At 45.2% G+C, this 26,808-nt stretch overlaps 1 protein-coding gene across 1 annotated transcript in view; it reads left to right on the top strand.

Moving 5' to 3' along the window:
• cers3a (ceramide synthase 3a) overlaps positions 1 to 26,808 on the top strand; it is a 142,893-nt gene that overhangs the window by 56,693 nt on the left and 59,392 nt on the right. The window contains exons 2-6 of the mRNA XM_034184259.1: positions 420 to 594; positions 4,484 to 4,601; positions 6,931 to 7,049; positions 7,125 to 7,182; positions 8,339 to 8,389. Coding sequence (XP_034040150.1) covers positions 422 to 594; positions 4,484 to 4,601; positions 6,931 to 7,049; positions 7,125 to 7,182; positions 8,339 to 8,389 — 519 coding nt within the window. The 5' untranslated portion in view covers positions 420 to 421. The remainder of the gene's footprint in view (positions 1 to 419; positions 595 to 4,483; positions 4,602 to 6,930; positions 7,050 to 7,124; positions 7,183 to 8,338; positions 8,390 to 26,808) is intronic.

Below are 26,808 nucleotides of genomic sequence, written 5' to 3'. Positions count from 1 at the left end.
TTTTTTAAGCAGAAATGGTGGCCATATTGGATTTATGCAAATTAGGTACATTTCCACCATTTGGACTTTTCTATATTTCTATGTTGTTCTTGTAACCTCAGAGAAATGCATGGCAGTGGAAAAAAAAATCTGTTGCAATTTGTTTGAGGTTGACTTTAAATGTGGCTTAGATTTCTTAGACTACAATGCAGACTGGAGAGGAAAGCCAGCAAGATACCATGACCATTCTGAAACAGACACAAGCTTCCATGTCTCTGAGCTGTGACTGGAGAGTCTTCAGTCTGTTGCATTTCCAGTCACAGTTTGGTGAGCTGCCTTTTGTTTTTCATCCCGCCGGCATAAATGTTGTTGTTGTGGTTTTACTGTGACGTTGGCGGCTGCTGTGATTTGCGTGAACTCACTCTGGTGTTCCATGGCAGGGATGTTTGGAACACTGTGTCAGTGGTTCTGGTGGGACAGACTCTGGCTGCCAGAGAGCCTGACATGGGCCGACCTGGAGGACAGGGATGGACGTGTCTACGCCAAAGCCTCACACCTGTATGCCACGCCCACCTACGCGCTGGCCTTCCTCATCATCAGATACCTGTTTGAAAGGTGACACACAGCACATCACAGGAGTTCATTTATTTTACCATCAGTCACCAAATAAAGTGACTACATTCTGTGTCCAGAGCGGCAGCAACTCCATGTTGTGCAGAAGTCTTAGGCACCCAAGATACTCCTAAAAATAACAAGTCGAGGCACCTTCATTCACAGGTGAATCTCAAAGAATTAGACAATCGTGAAAAAGTTTTTTTGTATTTCAGAAAGTGAAAATTGTATGTTTTTGCCTCATTACATGTAAACTAAAATAGTTCACATATTTTTTCACATTTTAATTTTAATAATGACAGCCTACAGCACCAAAAAAAAAAGAAAAAAAAGAAAAAAAATGTATCTACAAAAATATTAAAAGATTTCTTTTCAGGTTTGGCTAACTGACTATTTTTGCAGCATTAAATCCCATGAATGTGTCAGTCTGGTTCAGTCCACATGACCGCATTCATGGGGCAGTCTGCTAACCAGACAGTTGTCCAGAAGACACTCACTGACTTCCTCAACAAAGAGGGTTAGACACAGAAGAAGAAGAAGAAGAGCCTTTATTGTCATTGTACTTACATACAATGAAATTTGTCCACTGCATTTAACCATCCTAATTACAGTTAGAGACAATCCAACCACTAGAGGCAGTGTGCTGCCACAGTCCGGTACCTGGGGACCAACTCCAGGTGTAGACACGCTGCCTTACTCAGGGGCAGAATACGGAGCAGACCCTAAATAAGCATTGGTCATTGCTGAAAGAGCCAGATGTGTGCAGAGTGCTAGACCAAAGCGGAGTCATGGAAAGTTGACTGGAAAGGAAAACTGAGGTCATAAAAGATGCACAAACAACAGGGATGAACCACAGCTTTGAGAAGATTGACAAGCAAAGCCAATTCAAGAACTTTGTGTAGCTTCAGAAGGAGTGGTCTAAGACTAGAGTCAGTGCATCAAGACCCACCACGCACAGACGTGTCCAGGAAATGGACTACAAGTCTCTCATTTCTAGTGACAGGTCAATCCTGAGCTAGAGACAATTTCAGAAGTGTCTTACCTGGGCTAAGCAGAAAAAGAACTTGATTGATGCTCAGTGGTTCAAAGTTCTCTTTCCAGATGAAAGTAAATGTCGCATTTCATTTGTAAAATCAAGGATCCACAGTCTGGAGGAAGAGTGGAGAGGCACAGAATCCAAGGTGCTTGAAGACTGGTGGGAAGTTTCCACAGTCAGTGAGGAGTTGAGGGACATGTCCTCTGGTGGTGTTGGTCCACTGTGTTTTATCAAGTCCAAAGTCAACACAACCTTCTACCAGGACATGTTAGAGCATTTCATGCTTCCATCTGCTGACAAGGGTTAGGGAGATGCTGGCTTCCTTCTCCAGCAGGACTTGGCACCTGTCCACACTGACAAAACAATGAGGAAGTGGTTTGCTGAATACTCCATGGATGCTCTGTGGGGTATTATCAGAAGGAAGATGAGAGACACTTGACCAACAATCCACATTATCTGAAAGCCTCTATCGAAGCAACCTGGACTTCCAGAACCCCTAAACATGCCCAGAGACTGATCACCTCCATGGCACATGGACTTACACATGAACTTATTCAAAAGGAGCCACAACCAAGTACTGAGTGCACAAATGAAATGAGTTTTTGATTGATGTTAAGTGTCATGGCCCCTCCTCTGCTGCTGCAGGGGCGGTTCCTCCTGCAGGCAGAGGGGGGCCATGTCTAATTGGCGTCACCTGGGGCTCATTATAAGAGCAGGGCTCCAACATCTCTCTCTCTCTCTCTCTCTCTCTCTCTCTCTCTCTCTCTCTCTCTCTCTCTCTCTCTCTCTCTCTCTCTCTCTCTCTCTCTCTCTCTCTCTCTCTCTCTCTCTCTCTCTCTCTCTCTCTCTCTCTCTCTCTCTCTCCTCTCTCTCTCTCTCTCTCTCTCTCTCTCTTTTGCAGGTAACATCTTTTGTTTGGTTAGGTTTTGGGTTCACAGTCATATTTGACTATACATGTTCACCCATCCCCATGCACTGCATACAGCCTACATGCTGACACGTCACATGTTCCTTTATTTTTATTTAAAGTTAATTATTATTTACCATAAAACTCTTTTGATTGGCCTAGGAGCAATCTAGGAGCCGGCTTGTGACATAAGAAATATTTTGAATATTCTGTTTTCCTGTTTTGTTTTTGTTGTGGTTTTTTTTTTGGGGGGGGGGGGGGGGGGGGGTAGCTGTCTGTCATAATTAGCAAAATTACAGTAAAAAAGGCTGAATTATTTTACTGCATATGTAATTAGTCTAGAATACGTATATAAAATTTTCACTTTCTGAAATAACTAACATAAAATATTTAACATTTTTCATGCTCCTCTAATTTTGAGATGCACCATAGATTTGGTAGAACTGCTCTGTTCCTGACAACACAAAGACAACATTCAATTATTGTAAATAACCTGACAAAATACTACATTTTTTTAAAAGCCGACTTGAAAAGTTTTAAAAATGCATTTTGAAGGGAAACAAGTGCACACATGTTTAACTTACAAATACGAGGTCTGTTAGAAAAGTATCCGACATTTTAGTTTTTTTCAAAAACCTGATGGATTTGAATCACGTGCTTGCATGAGCCAACCTTGAACCTTCGTGCGCATGCGTGATTTTTTTCACGCCTGTCGGTTGCATCATTTGCTTGTAACAGCCTTTATGTGAGGATGGGTGGTGTCTCTCGTCGTTTTTTCTTTGCAAGGAAATGGCGGAACGACTGGAGCAGCACGACTGCATCAAATTTTGCCAGAAACTGGGCGACAGCCAGGTGGAAACCATTCGGATTATTCAGACGGCTTTCGGTGACGATCCTCTGGGCATCACACAGATTAAGGAGTGGTACAACCGGTTTAAAGACATCCGCACAACGGTGGAGAGCACGCCACGCTCCAGGTGGACATCAACATTCTGAAATGACCGGAACATTTCCAAAGTGAATGCTGTGGTGATGCGGGACCATCGCGTGACCATCCAAGAAATTGCGGAAGAGGTGGACATCAGCACTTTTTCAGCACATTCCACTGTGACAGAAGATTTTGCCATGAAAAGAGTTGCAGCGAAATTCATTGGCACAAAGCTGATGGTGCAGCAAAAGCGCCTCCGTGTTGAAGTCTCACAGGACATGCTGTGACATGCCCACCTCATCCACAATTTCTTGGATAGTCACACAACTGAAAAGCCACCGAAAGCCGTCTGAATCTTCTGAATGGTGGAATGGGTGTTCATTATTCATTGTATTGTGGCTGCCAAGGGTCAGTGCACCTCTTCTTCTATTTTGGAGATGACAAGTGCTGGCGTGTGCCCCATCTCCTGTTCCTGGTTCTGAGGTGGCCAAAAATTGCCTCTCCTAATCTGGATTCTGGATCAAGATTTCACTTTATATAGTCTTTGAAGGATTACGTCAAAACTACTTCACAGATTCTCACCGAATTTGCATCACAGATACATATTAGGACATGGAAGACTCCACTGTATTTTGGAGGTGATCCGGATCGTGATTGGCGGATGTCAGAAATCTCTCATTACTCTTGTTTCTTTTGTCGTGGTGTTTCTGTTTTCTTTGCGTTGTTTAAAATTCACAAGTTGTCCTTCCAGTAACTCCTTTTTGTTGGATGATTTGTTATTGTTAAGCTCATGTTTTAGTGTCTGGTTTTGTTCGCCAGTGTTTACTTTCTGGTTTGGTTTTGTTGTTCATTTCTTGTTTTTTTCTTCCGTGTGGCTTTCAGGCTCCTACATCTCATTTGGGCTGTGTCTGTTATGCTGTGTGTGTGTGTGTGTGTGTGTGTGTGTGTGTGTGTGTGTGTGTGTGTGTGTGTGTGTGTGTGTGTGTGTGTGTGTGTGTGTGTGTGGTACGTTGTGCATTAGGTGGATAGCAACACCCCTTGCAGCCTCTGCTGGCATCAAGGCGAGAGTACACCAGAAACCAACAGACAACCCAGTTCTGGAACTGTTCTACATATCACAGTGTCGAACTCCATCTCAGGTAATAAAACCACACTCCGACATTAATCCTGGAAATGTCTTTCTTCTTAATTATTTTATGGAAACAATGGAACATATTTGAATGGTTTTGTGTGCCAAGACTCAAAAGACAATCTTGTAAAATGTCCAGGCTCCTTTTTTATGTGGATGTACGGCAAATTTGCTGGATCCTGTGCAAGTGAGAACCAATTCTCTTGTGCACTTTTGTTTAGATCAGTTCTTGTAAAGTAGCCACTCTCAAAAGTTTTAAAAATAATTAACTGGGCTGAAAGTTTGTACCCTTGAGATAATTAAAGTCTGTGGTTCATTAAACACCAGTAAAAGTCCTCAGTTTTCAGTTACTGTCCATTAATGTCATTTACTACAACCATGTGCATTGTGCCAAGAAGGGTCAAGTCCACATTCACCACACTGTGTCTGGAATAGCTACTGGTGTATCCTCACCTCTTCAAAGTTGCCTTTGATCTGCCAAATGCATGACCCAAGATGGTTCAGTGTGGTGAATGCAATGACACGTGACACAAGTACATTTTCTTGGACTTGGCCTGAATGAGATGATCACCCCCACCTGCACTGGCCCTAGTACATCATCATGTTTTAACTCCATACACTGAAATATACACTGTTATATCATAGTGTTTATGGGAGGAATAATTCTGAAGGAAGATAAGATAAGATAAAACTTTATTGATCTCACAGAGGAGAAATTCACATGTTACATCAGCTCTTAAAAAACACACACACAAGATGGGTGCAAGTAGATGAAAATGTTCATCAAACAGCTTGTGCAAGGATAAGCAATAATAATAATACTTGTAACAGTACAATAAAATAAGAAAATGAGGTAGAAATAGAAAAAAAAAATATATATATATAGGGGAAAGGTGGGTATGTGTGTGTGTATATATATATACAGGTTTAGCAAGAAAGTCGCCAAGTTGGCAACACTGATTGGTGCAGAATGCTGCTGCTCATCTTTTAATAAACACTTTTAGATGTGAGTATATTACACTTGTCCTGTACTCACTCCACTGGCTTCCAGTTCATTTTAGAATTGATTTTAAGATTTTAATGTTTGTTTTTAAAGCTATTACTGTTCTTGCAACCGCTTACCTGTCTGAAATTTTAACTCTCTGCACTTACAGTTGGACATTACGGGCGTCTGGTCAGCTTCACTGAGATGTTCCAAGGTCAAAATATAAACTCCAGGGTCATCATGCTTTTGTGGTAGCTAGCCCCAGACTGTGGAACAAGTTACCTCTTGATTTTGCACTATTCCTGACCTAGCAATTTTTAAATCTAAGGTAAAGACTTATTTGTTGAAGCTGGCTTTTAACACCTAGTGGGGAGGTGACATGTTCTATTTTTATGTGCTTTTTACATTTTTAAAAATATATGCCCCAATCACTCTCATATTTGAAAGTTAGGTGCAGACTGGCACTCGCCTGACAAAGTCTGAGTCGGATCTGATCCGGATTGTGGATTTTGTGGACATTTGAAATTAATATTGAAAAGCCCGTTTGATGTACATTTTGCTTTATATCTCAATCGAAAGTGCCTCAATCACTCTCATTTTTATGTTATGGATTTACATACATCACCAAAACTAGGTGGAGGTTCCAATTTTATGCCTGTTATGATACGATACATTTTATTGTCCCCAAAGGGAAATTTGTCTTGGACTTCAAGTCCTCTGCAAACATTTCTGTCTCTAAAATCAATAAATGCAACAACAAAGCAGTACACTGCTTGCATGCCTATGGAAAATTCATCAGCATATTGCACATTTCCCATAATATAATTTATAATTAAAACACCATAATAAAACAGATAAAAAACTGATTAAAACAGATAAACAGATTGTTTATCTTACAGTTATCAGTCACAAACCAAGCACCAAAAGGTAATGACAAATTGTGCATAGCAGAGATAACCAATGTTCTGTGAAAATTATCTGAAAAAAAAAAAAAAAAAATCAGAAACCAAAAAAGTTGAAAAAAAAAAATCTGTCAACATCACAATAAAACTTCAAGTGCATAAACTAAAAACATACTCCTGACATTTGATCACGTCTAATTTGGCTTATGAAAAGCCACTTCTGACAGGACTTTGACGGTGAAAATTTTTTCCAAGGTAAAATTTTGTGGAATTGGAAACTAGTGTCGGTGGAGGTTTGCGCTTTACGAACGCGGTGCTCTAGGTTTTTTTGTTGTTGTTGTTGTTTTGTTTTTTTTGTTTTTGCCTTTTGGTCTTATAAATGAATGCAATATCTCCATAATGTTTCTGCTGTTTTAATTCCTGCTCTTCTTAGTGTGTTGGTTGTGTTCCAGGTGCACATTGATGGGCTGTCTAAGAAAAGCGGTTTGTCAGTGAGACAAGTTGAGCGCTGGTTCAGAAGACGACGCAGTCTGGACTGTCCTGGAGTTCTGAAGAAATTCACAGAGGCCAGGTCAGACCAATGACAGGAGTTTGTGCAATTAGAGAAACAATGGTACATTGCAAATGAGTGTTTTGATTTCTGCAGCTGGAGGTTTGTCTTCTATTTGTCTGCGTTCATCGGAGGAATCATAGCACTTCATGATGTGAGTAGAAAAACAATTAGAAGCTTCTAAACACAAATTGTTACATATCGTGACCCCTTTAGGTGAATAATGTCTTCTATGGGTTCCTCTCCTTGATACAGACCAGGTGACGAATGTTTCTTAAGTCTATTTCAGTGCACTTAGTTGATCTCTACCACAGCTCAAAGTCTGACTCAGCAGCAGGGGGCAGCAATTCTTGATCGTGATTTTAATACCAAAAAAAAAAAAAAAGACTAAAATCAACACAAAGACTGATGGTCCTTTTCCAAAATAGAAACCTGCCCTCCCTGTGGAGGATAAAGGGTAAATAATGTCCTGACAGGAAGTACAGGTGTTGTTGATCCAGTTAGATGCTCAGTGAGGTGGTCATAAGGATGGTTTGGGGGAAGAGAGGTTTTCAGGAACTTTCAAAAGCCTTCCTGTGGCACATTAATGAGGTTGATAGACTCTGTAGTATTCAAAAAGAGATTTTAAGTGTTGGTCAAGGCTTATTGTCCATAAACGATCAATAACTGTATTTATTAATGAACTCATTTAGATACTCACCATTAAAATCAAACTCAAAACTATCTGTATGACAGGATGTGGGCACTGTGTACATGTAGCGGTTGCACTCTGCGTTGTGTTGTTATGACTCCGCCCATTCACTCCCCTCGGGACGCAAACTCACGAGCTCCGGCATGGGAGTCGGACTCTCTAACCAGAAGGCCTTGTGACCAGAGAATCCTTTTGAGCTGTTGGGAGTGAGGTTTACTAACTACATCTGCACAGCGACACCTGCTGGCCTCCGTTACACTCACCCCCTTAAACTCACTCCCATCCGGGTACGCGGCACCATTGTAGCGGTTGCACTCTGTGTTGTGTTGTTATGAGTCCGCCCATTCGCTCCCCTCGGGACGCGAACTCACGAGCTCCGGCATGGGAGTCAGACTCTCTAACCAGAAGGCTAAAACCCAGGGCTCTGGCCTTGTGACCAGAGAATCCTTTTGAGCTGTTGGGAGTGAGGTTTACTAACTACATCTGCACAGCGAAACCTGCTGGCCTCCGTTACATACAGGGAGCAGGACTTCCTATTTATTTTCATCTTACGTAAATGTTTCACTCTGAAATGAATGAATGAATGAATTTTTTTGTTGTTGTTACTGTTCTTTTGCAGAAGGAATGGTTTTATGACACCCGGGAAGTGTGGACAGGTTTCCCAAAGCAGGTGTGTGTTCTTTAAATTTTATGAGCATTCATTTAAATGTCACCTCAGCTAAAATGTATTTGAATGAATTTTAAGCAAATGTTACCAACTGGAGCAGCTTTTCTCAAGGTATAAGCTTCACATTATAATGGATCTGGGTGAACTGATGACCCCAGAGCAGAGAACAACACTGATATGCAGTTCATATTTTAACCATAGCCAGTGGAACTAGAATACCCAAAACATGCGTAGACAACAATGAGCTCAGTGTGGAAACAAGCTGAGAGGAAGTCAGGTACATGGTAAAGCAGTCCGACTAGCAACAGTGTCTTTGAGGGTAGCAGCAAACAAGGGATCCAAACAAACAGGCAGAGGGTCAAAATATGATTAACAAACACTTAAAGTAAACATATCAGGAATTAGCAGGCCAGGCTCAGGAAATACAAGGAGGCAGCATAAGTTTGCAACTGGAGAAAAACAGAATAAGAACAGCAGAAAGTAGGAACAGAAGCGAGACAATCTGTCACTGGAGTGAGAGGCTGTGTATGGTTACATAGTGTGTGACTCAGTTAGCAAAGAAAGGGATTATGCATGTGAAAGTGGAAGCCTGTGGACAGGAAGTAAAGCCCATGGAAATATGTGAGGAACAAGCACCCGATGGAAATATGCGAGGAACAAGCATATCAGAATAAAAGAATCATGGCGGAGAATCACAAATGGAACAGCTAAATGTAGAGAAAATACTAATATCAACAGTAACCAAAGCAGAAAAATAAGCAGCTGAGACTTCCCTAAACCCATCCATCCATCCATCCATCCATCCATTTTCTTCCACTTTATCCGGAGTCGGGTCGCGGGGGCAGCAGCTCAAGCAAAGCCGCCCAGACCTCCCGATCCACACACACCTCCCCCAGCTCCTCTGGGGGAACCCCAAGGTGTTCCCAAGCCAGCCAAGAGATGTAGTCCCTCCAGCGTGTCCTGGGTCTTCCCCGTGGCCTCCTCCCAATGAGACGTGCCCGGAACACCTCTCCAGCGAGGTGTCCAGGGGGCATCCAGAAAAGATGCCCGAGCCACCTCAACTGACTCCTTTCGATGTGGAGGAGCAGCGGCTCGACTCTGAGCTCCTCCCGAGTGACCGAGCTCCTCACCTTATCTCTAAGGGAGCACACAGCCACCCTGCGGAGGAAACTCATCTCGGCCGCTTGTACTCGTGATCTCGTTCTTTCGGTCATGAGCCAAATCTCATAACCATAGGTGAGGATCAGAACGTAAAGCGATCGGTAAATCGAGAGCTTTGCCCCCCTACTCAGCTCTGTCTTCACCATGACAGTCCGATACAGCGACCGCATTACTGCAGATGCTGCACCGATCCGTATATTGATCTCATGCTCCATTTGTCCCTCACTCGTGAACAAGACCCCGAGATACTTAAACTCCTCCACTTGAGGCAAGGACACTCCACCGACCTGAAGAAGGCAAAGCACCTTTGTCCGGTTGAGAACCATGGCCTCGGATTTGGAGGTGCTGATTTTCATCCCGGACGCTTCACACTCAGCTGCAAACCACCCCAGTGCACGCTGAAGGTCCTGATTTGATGAAGCCAACAGAACCACATCGTCCGCAAACAGCAGAGACGAGATTCTGTGGTTCCCAAACCAGACCCCCTCTACACCCTGGCTGCGCCTAGAAATTCTGTCCATAAAAATAATGAACAGAACAGGTGACAAAGGGCAGCCCTGGCAGAGGCCAACGTGCACTGGAAACAGGTTTGACTTACTACTGGCACTGCGAACCAAGCTCCTGCTGTGGTTGTACAGGGACCGGATAGCCCTTAGCAAAGGCCCTGGACCCCGTACTCCCAGAGCACTCCCCACAGGGTGCCCCGAGGGACACAGTCGAACGCCTTCTCCAGATCCACAAAACACATGTGGACTGGTTGGGCAAACTCCCATGAACCCTCGAGCACCAGATGGAGCGTGTAGAGCTGGTCCAGTGTGCCGCGACCAGGACGAAAACCACACTGCTCCTCCTGAATCCGAGGTTCGACCATCGGTCAAATTCTCCTCTCCAGTACTCTGGAATAGACCTTACCGGGGAGGCTGAGGAGTCCGCCTCTGAGTCCCCAGTCTCTGCGTCCTCTTCGGAAGACGTGACGATGGGATCGAGGAGATCCTCGAAGTACTCCTTCCACCGCCCGACAACATCCCCAGTCAGGGTCAACAGCTCCCACCCGCACCGTAAACAGTGCTGGTGGAGAGCTGCTTCCACCTCCTGAGGCGTCGGACAGTTTGCCAGAATCTCTTCGAGGCCGACCGATAGTCCTCCTCCAAAGCCTCCCCGAACTCCTCCCAGACCCGAGTTTTTGCCTCTGTGACCGCACGGGCTGTGGCATGCTTGGCCTGCCGGTACCTGTCAGCTGCCTCTGGGCTCCCACCTACCAACAAAGATAAGTAGGACTCCTTCTTCAGCTTGACGGCATCCCTTTCTTCCGGTGTCCACCACCGGGTTCGGGGATTGCCGCCGCGACAGGCACCAGAGACCTTGCGACCACAGCTACAAGCGGCTACATTGACAATGGAGGTGGAGAACATGATCCACTCGGACTCCATGTCTCCAACCTCCCCCAGGATCTGGGAGAAGCTCTCCCGGAGGTGGGAGTTGAAGACCTCGCTGACAGAGGGTTCCGCCAGTCGTTCCCAGCAGACCCTCACAATACGTTTGGGTCTGCCAGGTCTGACCGTCTTCCTCCCCTCCCAGCGGATCCAACTCACCACCAGGTGGTGATCAGTCGACAGCTCTGCCCCTCTCTTTACTCGAGTGTCCAAGACACGTGGCCGAAGGTCAGATGATATGACTACAAAGTCGATCATCGACCTCCGGCTCAGGGTGTTCTGGTGCCACGTGCACTTATGTACATCCTTGTCCTCGAACATGGTGTTTGTGATGGACAAACTGTGACTAGCAGAGAAGTCCAAAAACTGAACACCACTCAGGTTCAGATCAGGGAGGCCGTGCTTCCCGATCAACCCCCTCCAGGTCTCACTGTCGCCGCCCACGTGGGCGTTAAAATCCCCCAGGAGAACAATGGAGTCCCCAGTCGGAGCGCTATCTAGCACCCCTCCCAGGGACTCCAGGAAGGTCGGGTACTCTGCACTGCTGCTCGGCCCGTAAGCCGAGACAACAGTGAGAGACCTGTCCCCGACCCGAAGGCGTAGGGACACGACCCTCTCGTTCACCGGAGTGAACTCCAACACATGGCGACTGAGCTGGGGAGCAATAAGCAATGCGATCCCAGCTCTCCGCCTCTCCCCGTGGGCAACGCCAGAAAAATGAAGTGTCCAGCCCCTCTCCAGGAGTTGGGTATCAGAGCCCAAGCTGTGCGTGAAGGTGAGCCCGACTATCTCTAGTCGGTATCTCTCAACCTCCCGCACAAGCTCAGGCTCCTTCCCCCCTAGCGAGGTGACATTCCACGTCCCAACAGCCAGGGGCTGTGAGCATGGACCGGGCCGCCGGGCCACCCGCCCTCGACCGCCACCCAATCCTCTCTGCACCCAACCCCCATGGCCCCCTCTGCAGGTGGTGAACCCACAGGAGGGCGGGCCCACGTTGCTCTTTCAGGCTGAACCCGGCCGGGCCTCATGGACTAAGGCCCGACCACCAGGCACTTGTGCGCGAGCCCCAATCCCAGGCCTGGCTCCAGGATGGGACCCCGGCTCCGCCATACCGGGCGACATCTCGGTCCTTGATTTTTTACTGGTCATGGAGGTTCTGAACTGCCCTTAGTCTGACCTGTCATCTAGGACCTGTTTGCCTTGGGAGACCTTACAGGGAGCACAAAGCTCCCGACAACATAGCTCCTAGGATCATCCGGGTACACAAACTCCCCCACCATGATAAGGTGGCAGCTAGAGGGGGAGACTTCCCTAAACCATGAACCCCAAAAGCAATATCACCAGATCTACCAGGAACATTGGGCATGATGAAAATATTGAATAAGCAAAGGTTCAAGAATATTCCAAGATTATTCCCAGGAGCATTTTTCAGGTCCATAATCATCACACTCCACAAGAAACTGATGACCCTTACACTTACGGCATATGTCAAGAAGATACTTCACAGTGTAGACCACTAACAGGATGGGTGGCGGTAACTAACTGGAGGACACAGAGGACTGAGTCTGACTGTTTTCACATATGAAATGTGAGTGTGGGCACACACGATAAGCTCGGGGCAGTGCTATACCAAACACGGAACGACAGAACTGTAGATACAGAAAAAGAACCAATAAGATCAATCAATCAATCAATCAATCAATTTTTTTTTATATAGCGCCAAATCACAACAAACAGTTGCCCCAAGGCGCTTTATATTGTAAGGCAAGGCCATACAATAATTATGTAAAACCCCAACGGTCAAAACGACCCCCTGTGAGCAAGCACTTGGCTACAGTGGGAAGGAAAAACTCCCTTTTAACAGGAAGAAACCTCCAGCAGAACCAGGCTCAGGGAGGGGCAGTCTTCTGCTGGGACTGGTTGGGGCTGAGGGAGAGAACCAGGAAAAAGACATGCTGTGGAGGGGAGCAGAGATCGATCACTAATGATTAAATGCAGAGTGGTGCATACAGAGCAAAAAGAAAAAGAAACAGTGCATCATGGGAACCCCCCAGCAGTCTACGTCTATAGCAGCATAACTAAGGGATGGTTCAGGGTCACCTGATCCAGCCCTAACTATAAGCTTTAGCAAAAAGGAAAGTTTTAAGCCTAATCTTAAAAGTAGAGAGGGTGTCTGTCTCCCTGATCTGAATTGGGAGCTGGTTCCACAGGAGAGGAGCCTGAAAGCTGAAGGCTCTGCCTCCCATTCTACTCTTACAAACCCTAGGAACTACAAGTAAGCCTGCAGTCTGAGAGCGAAGCGCTCTATTGGGGTAATATGGTACTACGAGGTCCCTAAGATAAGATGGGACCTGATTATTCAAAACCTTATAAGTAAGAAGAAGAATTTTAAATTCTATTCTAGAATTAACAGGAAGCCAATGAAGAGAGGCCAATATGGGTGAGATATGCTCTCTCCTTCTAGTCCCCGTCAGTACTCTAGCTGCAGCATTTTGAATTAACTGAAGGCTTTTTAGGGAACTTTTAGGACAACCTGATAATAATGAATTACAATAGTCCAGCCTAGAGGAAATAAATGCATGAATTAGTTTTTCAGCATCACTCTGAGACAAGACCTTTCTGATTTTAGAGATATTGCGTAAATGCAAAAAAGCAGTCCTACATATTTGTTTAATATGCACTTTGAATGACATATCCTGATCAAAAATGACTCCAAGATTTCTCACAGTATTACTAGAGGTCAGGGTAATGCCATCCAGAGTAAGGATCTGGTTAGACACCATGTTTCTAAGATTTGTGGGGCCAAGTACAATAACTTCAGTTTTATCTGAGTTTAAAAGCAGGAAATTAGAGGTCATCCATGTCTTTATGTCTGTAAGACAATCCTGCAGTTTAGCTAATTGGTGTGTGTCCTCTGGCTTCATGGATAGATAAAGCTGGGTATCATCTGCGTAACAATGAAAATTTAAGCAATACCGTCTAATAATACTGCCTAAGGGAAGCATGTATAAAGTGAATAAAATTGGTCCTAGCACAGAACCTTGTGGAACTCCATAATTAACTTTAGTCTGTGAAGAAGATTCCCCATTTACATGAACAAATTGTAATCTATTAGACAAATATGATTCAAACCACCGCAGCGCAGTGCCTTTAATACCTATGGCATGCTCTAATCTCTGTAATAAAATTTTATGGTCAACAGTATCAAAAGCAGCACTGAGATCTAACAGAACAAGCACAGAGATGAGTCCACTGTCCGAGGCCATAAGAAGATCATTTGTAACCTTCACTAATGCTGTTTCTGTACTATGATGAATTCTAAAACCTGACTGAAACTCTTCAAATAGACCATTCCTCTGCAGATGATCAGTTAGCTGTTTTACAACTACCCTTTCAAGAATTTTTGAGAGAAAAGGAAGGTTGGAGATTGGCCTATAATTAGCTAAGATAGCTGGGTCAAGTGATGGCTTTTTAAGTAATGGTTTAATTACTGCCACCTTAAAAGCCTGTGGTACATAGCCAACTAACAAAGATAGATTGATCATATTTAAGATCGAAGCATTAAATAATGGTAGGGCTTCCTTGAGCAGCCTGGTAGGAATGGGGTCTAATAAACATGTTGATGGTTTGGATGAAGTAACTAATGAGAATAACTCAGACAGAACAATCGGAGAGAAAGAGTCTAACCAAATACCGGCATCACTGAAAGCAGCCAAAGATAACGATACGTCTTTGGGATGGTTATGAGTAATTTTTTCTCTAATAGTTAAAATTTTGTTAGCAAAGAAAGTCATGAAGTCATTACTAGTTAAAGTTAATGGAATACTCAGCTCAATAGAGCTCTGACTCTTTGTCAGCCTGGCTACAGTGCTGAAAAGAAACCTGGGGTTGTTCTTATTTTCTTCAATTAGTGATGAGTAGAAAGATGTCCTAGCTTTACGAAGGGCTTTTTTATAGAGCAACAGACTCTTTTTCCAGGCTAAGTGAAGATCTTCTAAATTAGTGAGACGCCATTTCCTCTCCAACTTACGGGTTATCTGCTTTAAGCTACGAGTTTGTGAGTTATACCACGGATGAGAACCAACTTTTGACATAGAAGCTCTCCAACTTCCATATCGAAAAGTCCCACATACAGGCATAGACATTAAGCATTTTCAGGTACTTTATCAGGTCTGGTTCAGGCTGGACACAAATGCAGAGCAGGTGTGCATGGAATACACCAGAATGAGGGTGTGGCCAGAGAGAGCCACCAAGAGCCAGCAGAGACAGACAAGAGAAAAAGTGACAGACAGACCCAAAAAGGAAAAACTCTAACAAGAGAATAAACAAAACAGAAAATAACTGAAAAAACACATCAAAGCCAAGAAATAAAAGCAGACAAAACTCAATTCCTGACAGTACCCCCCTCACCCCCCTCGAGGGCCGACCCCAGACGGCCCAGGAGCAACAGGATGAGCCAAATGAAAAGCACAAATGAGACAGGGGTCCAAAATAAAACAGGAGGGAACCCACGACCGCTCCTTGGGACCGTAACCCTCCCAGTCAACCAAATACTGGAACCCGCGGCCCCGACGGTGTGAAGCAAGCAGCTGCCAAACAAAAAAAATAGGCCCCCCATCCACGCACCAGGTGGCAGGCGGGGGAATGGCCGGAGGTCACAAAGAACTAGACCGGAAAGGTTTGATATTACTAACATGAAATGTGAGATCAATGCACATGGATGGGAGCAACCGGAGATGAACGGAAACGGGATTGATAACCTTGGATATGGAGAAGGGACCAATAAACCTGGGAGCTAACTTTCATGGAACCCCATGGAGAGATAAGTGGCGCGTAGGCAACCAAACTTTTTGGCCTGCAGAATAGGCAGGAGCGATTGATCGCTTACGGTCAGCCGCGGCTTTATACAAAATAGAAGAATGACTGAGGGCTTGACGAGCCCTCTCCCAGGTTCACTGGCACCTAACAATCAGACTGAGGGCTGAGGGAACTGGGGAACGCAGACTAACGGGTGAAAACAGAGATGGTTGATGGCGAAAAACCTCATGAAACAGTGAATACCCAGATGAAGCAGAAGGCAGACTATTATGTGCTAACTCAATCCATGACAGCTGAGACGCCCAAGTGGAAGGATGTTGAGAACATTAAATTCTAAGACACTTTTCCAATTCTTGATTAAAGCATTCAGTCTGACCATTAGCTTGAGGATGGTACCCTGATGTGAGACTAGAAGTGGCCCCGAGGAGACGGCAGAACTCCCTCCAGAAACCCGACACAAACTGAGGACCCTGGTCTGAAACAATGTCCTGTGGGAAACCATGAAGACGGAACACATGAGTAAGCATGATTTCAGTGAGTTCCTTAGCAGATGGCAACTTAGACAAAGGCACAAAATGACACATCTTTGACAAACGATCTACAACTGTTAGGATTACCATGTGTCCATTAGATGGCGGAAGGCCAGTGACGAAGTCCATGGAAATATGAGTCCAAGGCTGTTTGGGAATTGACAGAGGCAACAACATACCAGCAGGAGGTCATGTGGTAGACTTGTGCATGGCACAAACTTGACAGACATTTACAAACTCTGCAATATCAGTCTCCATACAAGGCCACCAAAACTGTTGCTGCACAACAAACATAGTTTTCTTAATTCCTGGATGGCAGGAAAATCGACTGCTATGTCCCCAATCAATGACCTCCCCCCTGAGAGCTCCTGCGACAAACAATTTCCCCAAAGGACATTCGGCAGGAATAGATTCATTCACAAGTGCGGACTTTACCCGAGACTCAATCTCCCATGTGATGGCGGAGATAAAACAAGATGGAGGTAGGATATTACCAGGCTCTACTGGAGCATTAGGACCATCATACTGTCTAGACAATGCGTCAGGTTTACCGTTCTTAGAACCGGGTTGATAGGTGATGACAAAGTCGAAGCAACTGAAAAATATTGCCCAGCGGGCCTGGCGGGCATTGAGGCGCTTAGCCATGTGTAAATAAGCCAAATTTCTATGATCAGTGTAGACTAAAAATGGCATCTGTGCCCCCTCGAGCCAATGTCACCACTCCTCCAAGGCCACCTTTACTGCCAGTAGTTCCTGGTCGCTGATGCTGTAATTGCGTTCCGCTGCATTTAACTTACGGGACAGAAAGGCACACAGGTGTAGCCTTCTGTCAGTGGGACACATTTGTGACAGAATAGCTCCCACCCCAACATCAGAAGCATCGACCTCGACCACAAACTGCCGAGCATTGTTTTAGGACCCTGAATGCTTCATCACACTCCGGTGTCCACTTGAACACTCGAAGGGATGAGGTCATATGGTAAAGTGGAACGGCTACCGAGCTGAAATTATGGATGAATTTACAATAGAAGTTAGCAAACCCCAGAAACCTCTGCACCTCTTTACGGCTGATGGGTACCGCCCACTCACGTATTGCCGCTACCTTATCCGGGTCCATCTGGACCCTCCCTTCCATCATAACAAACACCAGAGAAGACACAGTGGCTCTATGGAATTCACATTTCTCGGCTTTTACGTACAAATCGTTCATCAGCAAAGTGCGTAACACAGACCTTACATGCTGGATGTGAGTTTCAAGATCAGACGAGAAAACTAGAATGTCGTCTAAGTAAACGAAGACGAATTTGTTTAGATATTCACGTAAGACATCGTTCATGAGGTTCTGGAAAATGGCTGGTGCATTAGTAAGGCCAAATGGCATCACCAGGTACTCATAATGCCCTGTAGGTGTATTAAATGCCGTCTTCCACTCATCTCCTTGCTTAATTCTGACTGTTATGCATTCCGGAGATTCAACTTCATAAACACTTTGGCACCCTCTAGTGAATCAAATGCAGATGACATCAAAGGTAATGGGTAGCGATTCTTCACAGTAATATCATTTAACCCGCAATAATCTATGCAAGGACAAAGCATTTTATCTTTCTTTTCGACAAAGAAAACCCCCGCTCCTGCTTGTGATGAAGAGGGTTGAATCAACCCAGCATCAAGAGACTCCTGAATATATTCCCACATAGCATTGCGTTCAGGGCCTGGCAGTGAATACAGTTTTCCCCGAGGTGGACTTGCCCCAGGCAAGTGATCTATGCCACAGTCATAAACACAATGAGGTGGAAGTGACTTAGCTTTAGCCTTGCTAAACACTGGCACTAAATCATGATAACAGGGTGGTACTCCCATGAGATCAGAAGGAACAGTAAGCAGCAGAGATTTGGACCTGATCAAACATTTCCCAAAGTAAGATGATCCCCACTTGCTTATTGTCCCATTGACCCAGTTGATATTAGGGCTATGCTGTTGCAGCCAGGGGTGCCCCAGGATAACAGGGTGAGTCATCTTGTCAAAAACAAAGAAACGGATTGATTCCACATGGTTCTCATTGATAGTCAAACATACAGACTGAGTTTGGTGAGAAATCTGTTCCAATTCGTGGCCATCCACTGCCCTAACAACCATGGGGCGCGGGAGGTGAAATCATTTAAGGTGCAGGGACCTGGAGAGTGATGGTAATGTAAAATTTGTGTCAGAACCTGAATCCACAAATCCACGCACCAACTCAGTGGACTAATCAGATTCCAATTTGGCAGAAAGAAAATTCTGAGAAGCTGAGGAAGAAATTGAGCTGTGACTCACCCGTACTGAGGCTTGACGCTGTGCCGAGGCACCCCTCACTGGGCAACAGGAGACCAAGTGACCTGACTGTTAACAGTAAAAATAAAGTCCGTCGTCCCGTCTGCGGCATCGTTCCTCTCGTGACAGATGCGAGCGACCCAGCCGCGAGGTTCTTGTAATCTATGGTGTGTGGAGACAGCCTTGGTGCAGTGAGATGAAGCTCCGCCCTGGTTGGAAGTGGAACCGCGTCATGGCAGGCAGCGCATCTCCTGGCGTGGACGTTCCGATAAGCGCCGGTCTATCCGGATCACCAGGGCAATCATCTCGTCCAAATCTTTGGGAAGTTCGGCAACAATCAGCTTGTCCTGGACGTCGGCGGCCAGCCCTTGGAAGAAGACGTCATGGAGGGTGGCTGGATTCCACTCGCTCTTGGTGGAAAAGAATGCGGAAGTCCACGGCGTAATGTGTCATCCAGCGAGTGCACTGCTTCAACCTTAGAAGGGAGCGCGCCACCTCACGTCCTGGAGAGGTGTGCTGGAACACCTGCTGGAGAGCTGTAGTGAATGCTTGGAGGAAGGGGCAAGATGGCGACTGATGGCTCCACTCCCCTGTGGCCCATGCTGCAGCCCGGCCAGACAAGTGTGAAATCATGTATGCTATCTTCGTGCTATTGGACGGAAACATAGATGACAATACTTCAAAGTGCAGTTCACACTGTGTGATAAATGGTTGAACATCTCCAGTCTCTCTGGAGAAATGCTCCGGTCGAGACAGCTGAGAGCAAATAGCGGCGTCAAGTACGGGAGCCAGGAGGGCGGTCAGCGTTCTAGGTGGAGAGAGACTGGTGCTACCTCTAGCTTGGTCTGGGCTGGCCTGAGGGTCGAGCTTCGACAGGAGTTGTTCCATAAGAGTACTCACTGTGGACATAAAAGCATCCTGACGTTGTGCTAGCTCGCTAATTCTGGTGCTGAGAGTGGCGAGCTGATCCTGTTGCTTGGCAAGCTGCCCACTATGGTGGCGTACCATAAGCTGGAAAGATGTCAAGTCTGCTGTGTCCATTGTTGGCCAGATTGATCTATCAGGTCTGGGTGATGGTTCAGGCTACACAAATGCAGGACTCAGACAACTGGCTCTGTATGTAAAAACAGTTTACTGAAACAGTAAACGGGGTCCAGTACACAGAAAGGCAGTCCAACAGGAATAACAAAACTAGGAACATCAGGCAAAGGCGTGGTCAAGGATACAAGCAGGTGGTCAAAAAACACATGAAGCAGGCAGAACGAGATAACAAGATACAGAGCTGGAGAGAAGGCACTAGGCGCATCAATCTGGCGAGGAAGTAAAGCAAAATGAGGAGCTTAAATACACCCAGGTGATGAGGTGCAGATTGAGAGCAGGTGTGCATGGAATACACCAGAATGAGGGTGTGGCCAGAGAGAGGGAAACACCCACCACCAAGAGCCAGCAGAGACAGACAAGAGAAAAAGTGACAGACAGACCCAAAGAGGAAAAACTCCAACAAGAGAATAAACAAAACAGAAAATAACTGAAAAAACACATCAAAGCCAAGAAATAAAAGCAGACAAAACTCAATTCCTGACATACTTATCCTATAGGTCCTAGGACATAGGTGTCAAACTGCTTCCAGAAAGGGCAAAGAAAGCCTGAACACTCTTGGCCCTTTCTGGAATCAGTTTTACACCTATGTCAAACGAAAGAAACGAACAAATGAGAGACCCAGTTGTTCCATTGCTATCCTGATTTATCGCAGCCAAGTTGAACGAGCGCCAATGGCATGAAATGACTGATTTGAGTAGGATTTCCCCTCTTTATGTATCTTTACTTAATAGTCATTTTTAAAATAAAAGACATGTTGTGTAGTTACTGAAGCTCCTGGGTTTTAGGCAAAATAACTTTATTTTTAAATATTACTAACAATAAGTCGATGATGATGATGATGATAATATTATTAAATAACATCTTATTTTTTTAGAGTATTAGATTCTCATTCATATTGTTCTTATTATTAGTAGTCGTATTATAATTACTATTATGTGCAAAAAATGTCTTTTAAAGTTGACCTTGGAGGGGTTGGGGGGAGCTTTCCCACCCCTCATCCCTGTGGGTCTGCACAGTGTATGTGCGGCTGCACAGAAAGAGGGTTCACTGGCTGTGCTTATCAACTCCGTGTTTTCAAACAGTGAGACAGACTCTCACTCACTGATCACAATCACTGATCATCTAAAAGAGACTTATTGTATATTTAATGTGAAGCAGTGTTTTTGTGTAAAACACACACAGCAGAGGAGCCAGAACCAGGTGGCCGCAAATGGAGCTGACAGCAGATGAACTCTAGAGGCACAAGAAAAAGCAATTAGAAATGTCCAAAAATACAATAGCATAGGAACAACGAAGGAAACACTGAGGCCAGAGTACCACACGAGGTGAACTGAGTTTCCGGTGTCTGTGGAGTTGAAGAGCCAGGATTTAAATACAGCAGGTGGGTGATTGAAGACAGGTGTGCCAGTCAGCTCCATGATGCAGTGCCTGAGGAGACAGGAAGGGAAGGGGAGCAGAGGCAGAGAACAGGTCCAAGACAGCACAACACTGTATGCTGATCCCCTGGCTGCTCGCTCCACCTCACAGATGAAGCAAAAAGCAAAGCATAAAAGCACTTTTTTAAGTGAATTAATTTTAATCAAGCAATTCCAATTAAGTTGGGACGTTGTGTAAAATGTACAATAAAAACAGAATACAATGATTTGCAAATCCTCTTCAACCTATATTCAATTGAACACACCACAAAGACAAGATATTTAATGTTCAAACTGATGAACGTTTTTGTTTTTGTGCAAATATTTGCTCATTTTGAAATGGATGCCTGCAATACGTTTCCAAAAAGCTGGGACAGTGGTATGTTTACCACTGTGTTACATCACCTTTCCTTCTAACAACACTCAATAAGCGTTTAGGAACTGAGGACACTAATTGTTGAAGCTTTTTAGGTGGAATTCTTTCCCACTCTTGCTTGATGTACGACTTTAGTTGTTCAACAGTCCAGGGTCTTCGTTGTCGTATTTTGCGCTTCATAATGCACCACACATTTTCAATGGGCGACAGGTCTGGACTGCAGGCAGGCCAGTCTAGTACCCGCACTCTTTTACTATGAAGCCATGCTGTTGTAACACGTGCAGAATGTGTCTTGGCATTGTCTTGTTGAAATAAGCAGGGACCTCCCTGAAAAAAGATGTTGCTTGGATGGCAGCATGTGTTGCTCCAAAACCTGGATGTACCTTTCAGCATTGATGGTGCCATCACAGATGTGTAAGTTGCCCATGCCATGGGCACTAACACACCCCCATACCATCACAGATGCTGGCTTTTGAACTTTGAGCTGGTAACAATCTGGATGGTCTTTTTCCTCTTTTATCCAGAGGATATGATGTCCATGATTTCCAAAAAACAATTTGAAATGTGGACTCATCAGACCACAGCACACTTTTCCACTTTGCGTCTGTCCATTTCATATGAGCTCGGGTCCAGAGAAGGCAGCGACGGTGTTTCTGGATGTTGTTGATGTATGGCTTTCACTTTGCATGGTAGAGTTTTAACTTGCACTTGTAGATATAGCGATGAACTGTATTAACTGACAATGGCTTTCTGAAGTGTTCCTGAGCCCATGCAGTAAGATCCTTTACCTTGTCTTCACTGGGTTTGTGGATATTTTTTGGATTCTTGTCACCTCTGCATTCATTGAACTATTTTGTCGCAATAAATCACCTGAATTGATGCACATCCTCTGTGTGTTCTCTGTCTGCATATTGGGTTCATCATCACTTTAAACCATAACAGAACACCTGCTATCACAGATTCCTCAGATGGTGCTGCATCAAGAACCACCAGTCATCAATAGCTGATATACCCACATGGGCAAGGTATTACTTTGGGAAAACTTTGTGAACCACTACAATATAGAGTTACATTCACAGACGTCACTTAAACTTTACTGTGGTAAAAATAAGCCTCATGTTAATCTTGTCCAGAAGCAGTATTTACTCATCTGGGCTTGACACCATCTGAGTTGGATCATCACATGGTGGAACCATATGCTATGCTCAGAAGAATCAATATTCCAGATCTTTTTTTTTTTTTTTTTTGAAGAATTGACTTATACAAACAGGATCATCCAAACTGTTATCAGAAATGCACCCAAAAGCCAGGGGGGCCTCATGTACAAAGTGTGGTGTACGTCCATCTCCACGATCACGTTAAGATGTATCAAAAGTGAAATGACCCTGGAAATATGCAGTGCATCACGCAAAAATCCTGGCTGGCGTACGCACGTTTCTACAGCTGTTGTGCCATCTCCGACACGTACAGGTGATGCTGGGAACCCTTAATAGTGTGAAAACAAGAAGCCATCAGAGTGATGTGCACATCAGAGACACAGTGATGAAAAATTAACACACCCAAGTGTTTGCAATAACATAGATGGATATAAAAGCATGTGCAAAATGATGCGTAAAATGGCACTAGCAATGGTTGCATTATAGCATTGTTAGAGGACCTTGCAAATGGTGCAATCCGACATGAGTGTGTATTCAGGGAACGCAAGAATTTACTTGCAAATAACTGGCTCATAAGCTGATTTTGATTACCAAAGGCCACTGTTACTGGGGTTGCACGCAGAACTGCAGCCGGCCCAGAGCGCAATACGGTGAGGAGCCAGGCAGCTGTCTGTGTCCACACAGGTGCGGACCATGCTGGGGTTTCTGGCAACAGGGGCATTCCAGTGTGAGTTAGCTGATCGGTCAGGAGTGTGCCAGTCAACCTTGAGCCGAGCCATGCCAGCTGTGTGGGACACAATTATCCTAACATCATCTTGGTACTTTGCTTTCATGTTGGAATGTGATCATCACATTCCAACATGAAAAAGCACAATTTGCAGCAATCGAGAGCCGGATTCCTTAATGTACTCTGAGCTCACTGTACACATATTGCTGTAATGCTGCCAGCACATGATGAATTTGTTTTTGTTAATAAGAAACAGTTTTATTCCATCAATGTACAAATTATATGCTACAGCCCATTCCCAACCCAACCTAATGGATTAGGTTGGGCTGGTGCAGTGCACAGTGTATGGCTGCGTGGTTTAATAGTTTATTCAGGTAACTGTAGTGAACAAAAACCAGCATGGGGACATTTGGACATGTGCGCATTCAAATATGTGTTTTGTTGTTATTATTATTGTTATTGATTTATTTTGGTTTTTGATGGTGAAACTACAGCTTCTTAACAGGCCCCCGATTATCTGCCTGTGTTTAGTATTTGCCAATAAACACGTCTGTAATGTTGTGGATGTCACACACTGTCAACAGCCAAACTCCCTCAGTATTACCCTCAGTGTTTGTGCGCTACTGTGAGCCACAGTGTTTCACCCCCACACATACGATCCCAGTATCTCCTTTGCCATTAGAGAGAAAGCTGAGAGACCTTATGTCAAAAAGTGATTAATGGCCCCGTCAGCCAATCAGAATCGACTATGTCACTAAGCCCCGCCCCTAATCCCACCCTTATGACATCACAGCCAATCAGAATCGATTACGTCACTATGTCCCGCCCCTAAGCCCCGCCCCTAACCCCTCCCCTAGTCCCGCCTCCAAGCCTCGCCCCTGGCTCCTCCCCTAGTCCTAGCCCTACCTCCCCTCCCACCCGGGTCTAATATTTTAATGTCATTTTATTTCATGAATTAAAGAGCGATTAAAAAATACCTAGCTCTTTTTAATGTATTAAAGAATTAACTAATTCTGAAATAATTAAACATAAATCAGTGTCTATTATTTAATACCCCTTTAATATTTTTAATTCTTAAATTAAAGCGCATCCTTTTATGGTTTTTAATGCCTCAATTAAAGAAGGAATAAAAAATACCGTATCTTATGCATAATTATGGGAGGTTTTCTTCAATTTAGTGATTAAACACGAATATTTTAATACGGCTTTAATATTTTTTAATTCTTAAATTAATGCGTCTCCTTTTCTGTTTTTTAATTCTTAAATTAAAGAAGGGTTAAAAAAATAACCGTCTCTCGGCTGCAACAGTTGTCTTTGCAGCAAGACGGTCAAATACCCACTCACGGAAACATGACCCCACGGCTGTAATACCTGTTGCAGACGCTAGCTGTGTGTGTGTGTGTGTGTGTGTGTGTGTGTGTGTGTGTGTGTGTGTGTGTGTGTGTGTGTGTGTGTGTGTGTGTGTGTGTGTGTGACCTGCGGAGCGGGGGTGTCACGCCGGATGGTCTTTTATAACATAGTAGAGAAGCTTGAATCTTTGGTTGAAGCTTGAATTTTTTATTACATCCGATTTCCTGATGACGGGGTTGTTCGCTGGGCTTGTTTGAAGACGGAAAAACAAAGTCCCTTCTCAGTTACGCCAGATGCAGTTTCTTTTAAGATATTAACCGATCGATCAGCGGGACACCCGCTGATCGGAGATGCCGCCCCGAGGTGATGAAGCCGGAAAAAAAAACAACGTTTCTTCTCAGTCACGCCAGATGGTGTTTTTAGTCATCCGAGGTGATGAATTATGCCCCGCGGGCGAAGACGGGGTTTAAAAATCCCCTTTTCGATGACAGAGTGACATACAGCATTCACCATGGCGAGACGAACTCCAATCCTCCGCTACATCTGTGAAACGCCCGTCAACATCACCATGACGACAGAGGGCTCGCTCGCTCCAAAAAAAAGCGAGGATGTACGTCAGCCGCTTGAGTCAGCCGATACCGGAGGAAGATTTGACGTACGGCCTGGAGGGGCCCGAACGTTAAACTTACACGTTTGATCCGTATTTTGCCCAAGTAAGTTTCTTCACTCTGGCTGAGGGTGAGACTGCCACTCGAGGAACCCCGCGGGTGGCGCTTACTTCCGCCAACTGGGGAGTGTTCTCCGCGGCTGCAGGGTCGATGATTCACGACACGGTCAACCCTGAGCCTCCAGGAGATCGGACGCCGGAAAAGAGGAAAACTCGCTTCCAACTCACCTGGCTCAGCACCCAGGGGCCGCGCTATAGGGTGATATTTCAGCGGGGACCTCCTGACACTGACTCTGAGGGTGAAATTAAATTGGAGCGAGTTAGTGCCAGCGGCCGCGTCAGATCCGTCACAGCCGCGGCTGAGAGCTGGCATGAGTTGTTCAACACCTGCAACGACAGGATTACGGGCCTTTTTACAAGGTGCCTGGCCTGGAGGGACGTGATCAAAGTCCGAAAAAACTTGGCCCCTCTTTTTACTTAAAAAAAAAAAAAAAAAACTCTGCCGTAGCTCCTCCCCCGCATGCACAGGGATTTCTATAAAAAACCAGGGGACCACATCTCATTTAAGCATTGGACGACGAACCAGCATGAGCTCCTCAACCTCCCCCATCGCACCGGCCAATGACATCGCTTGTGACTGCGCGCTCGCCTGTGGAAGAGACCCGCCATCCCCGGGGCAGGTCGTGAACCAGGACCGGCGCCAGAAGGCTTCACGGACCCGCGGCGGGTACGAGAGCTCGTGGGGAGTTCAGCTCGAACCGGTCTGGGGCGAGATCCATCCTTCTCACGTGCTTTCCAGCCCGGGAGGCGTGGGCTCTCTTCCCGCTGTCATGGAGGCCGCGAGTCCGGGGGAGGTACAAGACCTCGAGCGGGCTGAGAAATACGCCACATCTTACGCATCAGACCAGCCAGACGGGTTCCTGTCAGAGGAATTCCTGAAAACGGTGAAAGTCGGCGTGGCCCACTTACTTTTGGCTGTGATCAAAAGTTACAGACAAAAACTCTGTTACGGGTGTGAGATCGATCACCCCAGCCAGCGCCAGCACGAGTGCCTGGACCCGTTAAATGAATATTTCTTTACCGGACATTTTGAGAGATTAATGGTGAGACTCTGGAGACCGACCTTCATTCCGGCTGTGGTAAAACTCCTAGCCCAGCGCTTCCTCAACCCATCGGCTGCGAGGGTTCAGGGGGCGGTAGAAAACATCCTCATTGAGCTGAAATACACTGATAATTTTGAAGCAAAGATCAACGAACTGTACACGTTTCGGTGAAGACGCAGAGATCAACCTGGACTGGATGGTAGCCGTCTATAACCCAGACGACTGAAGAAAAAAAACCTGCATTTTTTTTTTTTAAATATCATTATATTGTTTA

This window comes from Thalassophryne amazonica, chromosome 2 (assembly GCF_902500255.1).
Source record: "Thalassophryne amazonica chromosome 2, fThaAma1.1, whole genome shotgun sequence".
Taxonomy (NCBI): Eukaryota; Metazoa; Chordata; class Actinopteri; order Batrachoidiformes; family Batrachoididae; genus Thalassophryne; species Thalassophryne amazonica.
Note: the sequence above shows the minus strand (reverse complement) of the source record. Positions and strands in the feature narration are given on the sequence as shown.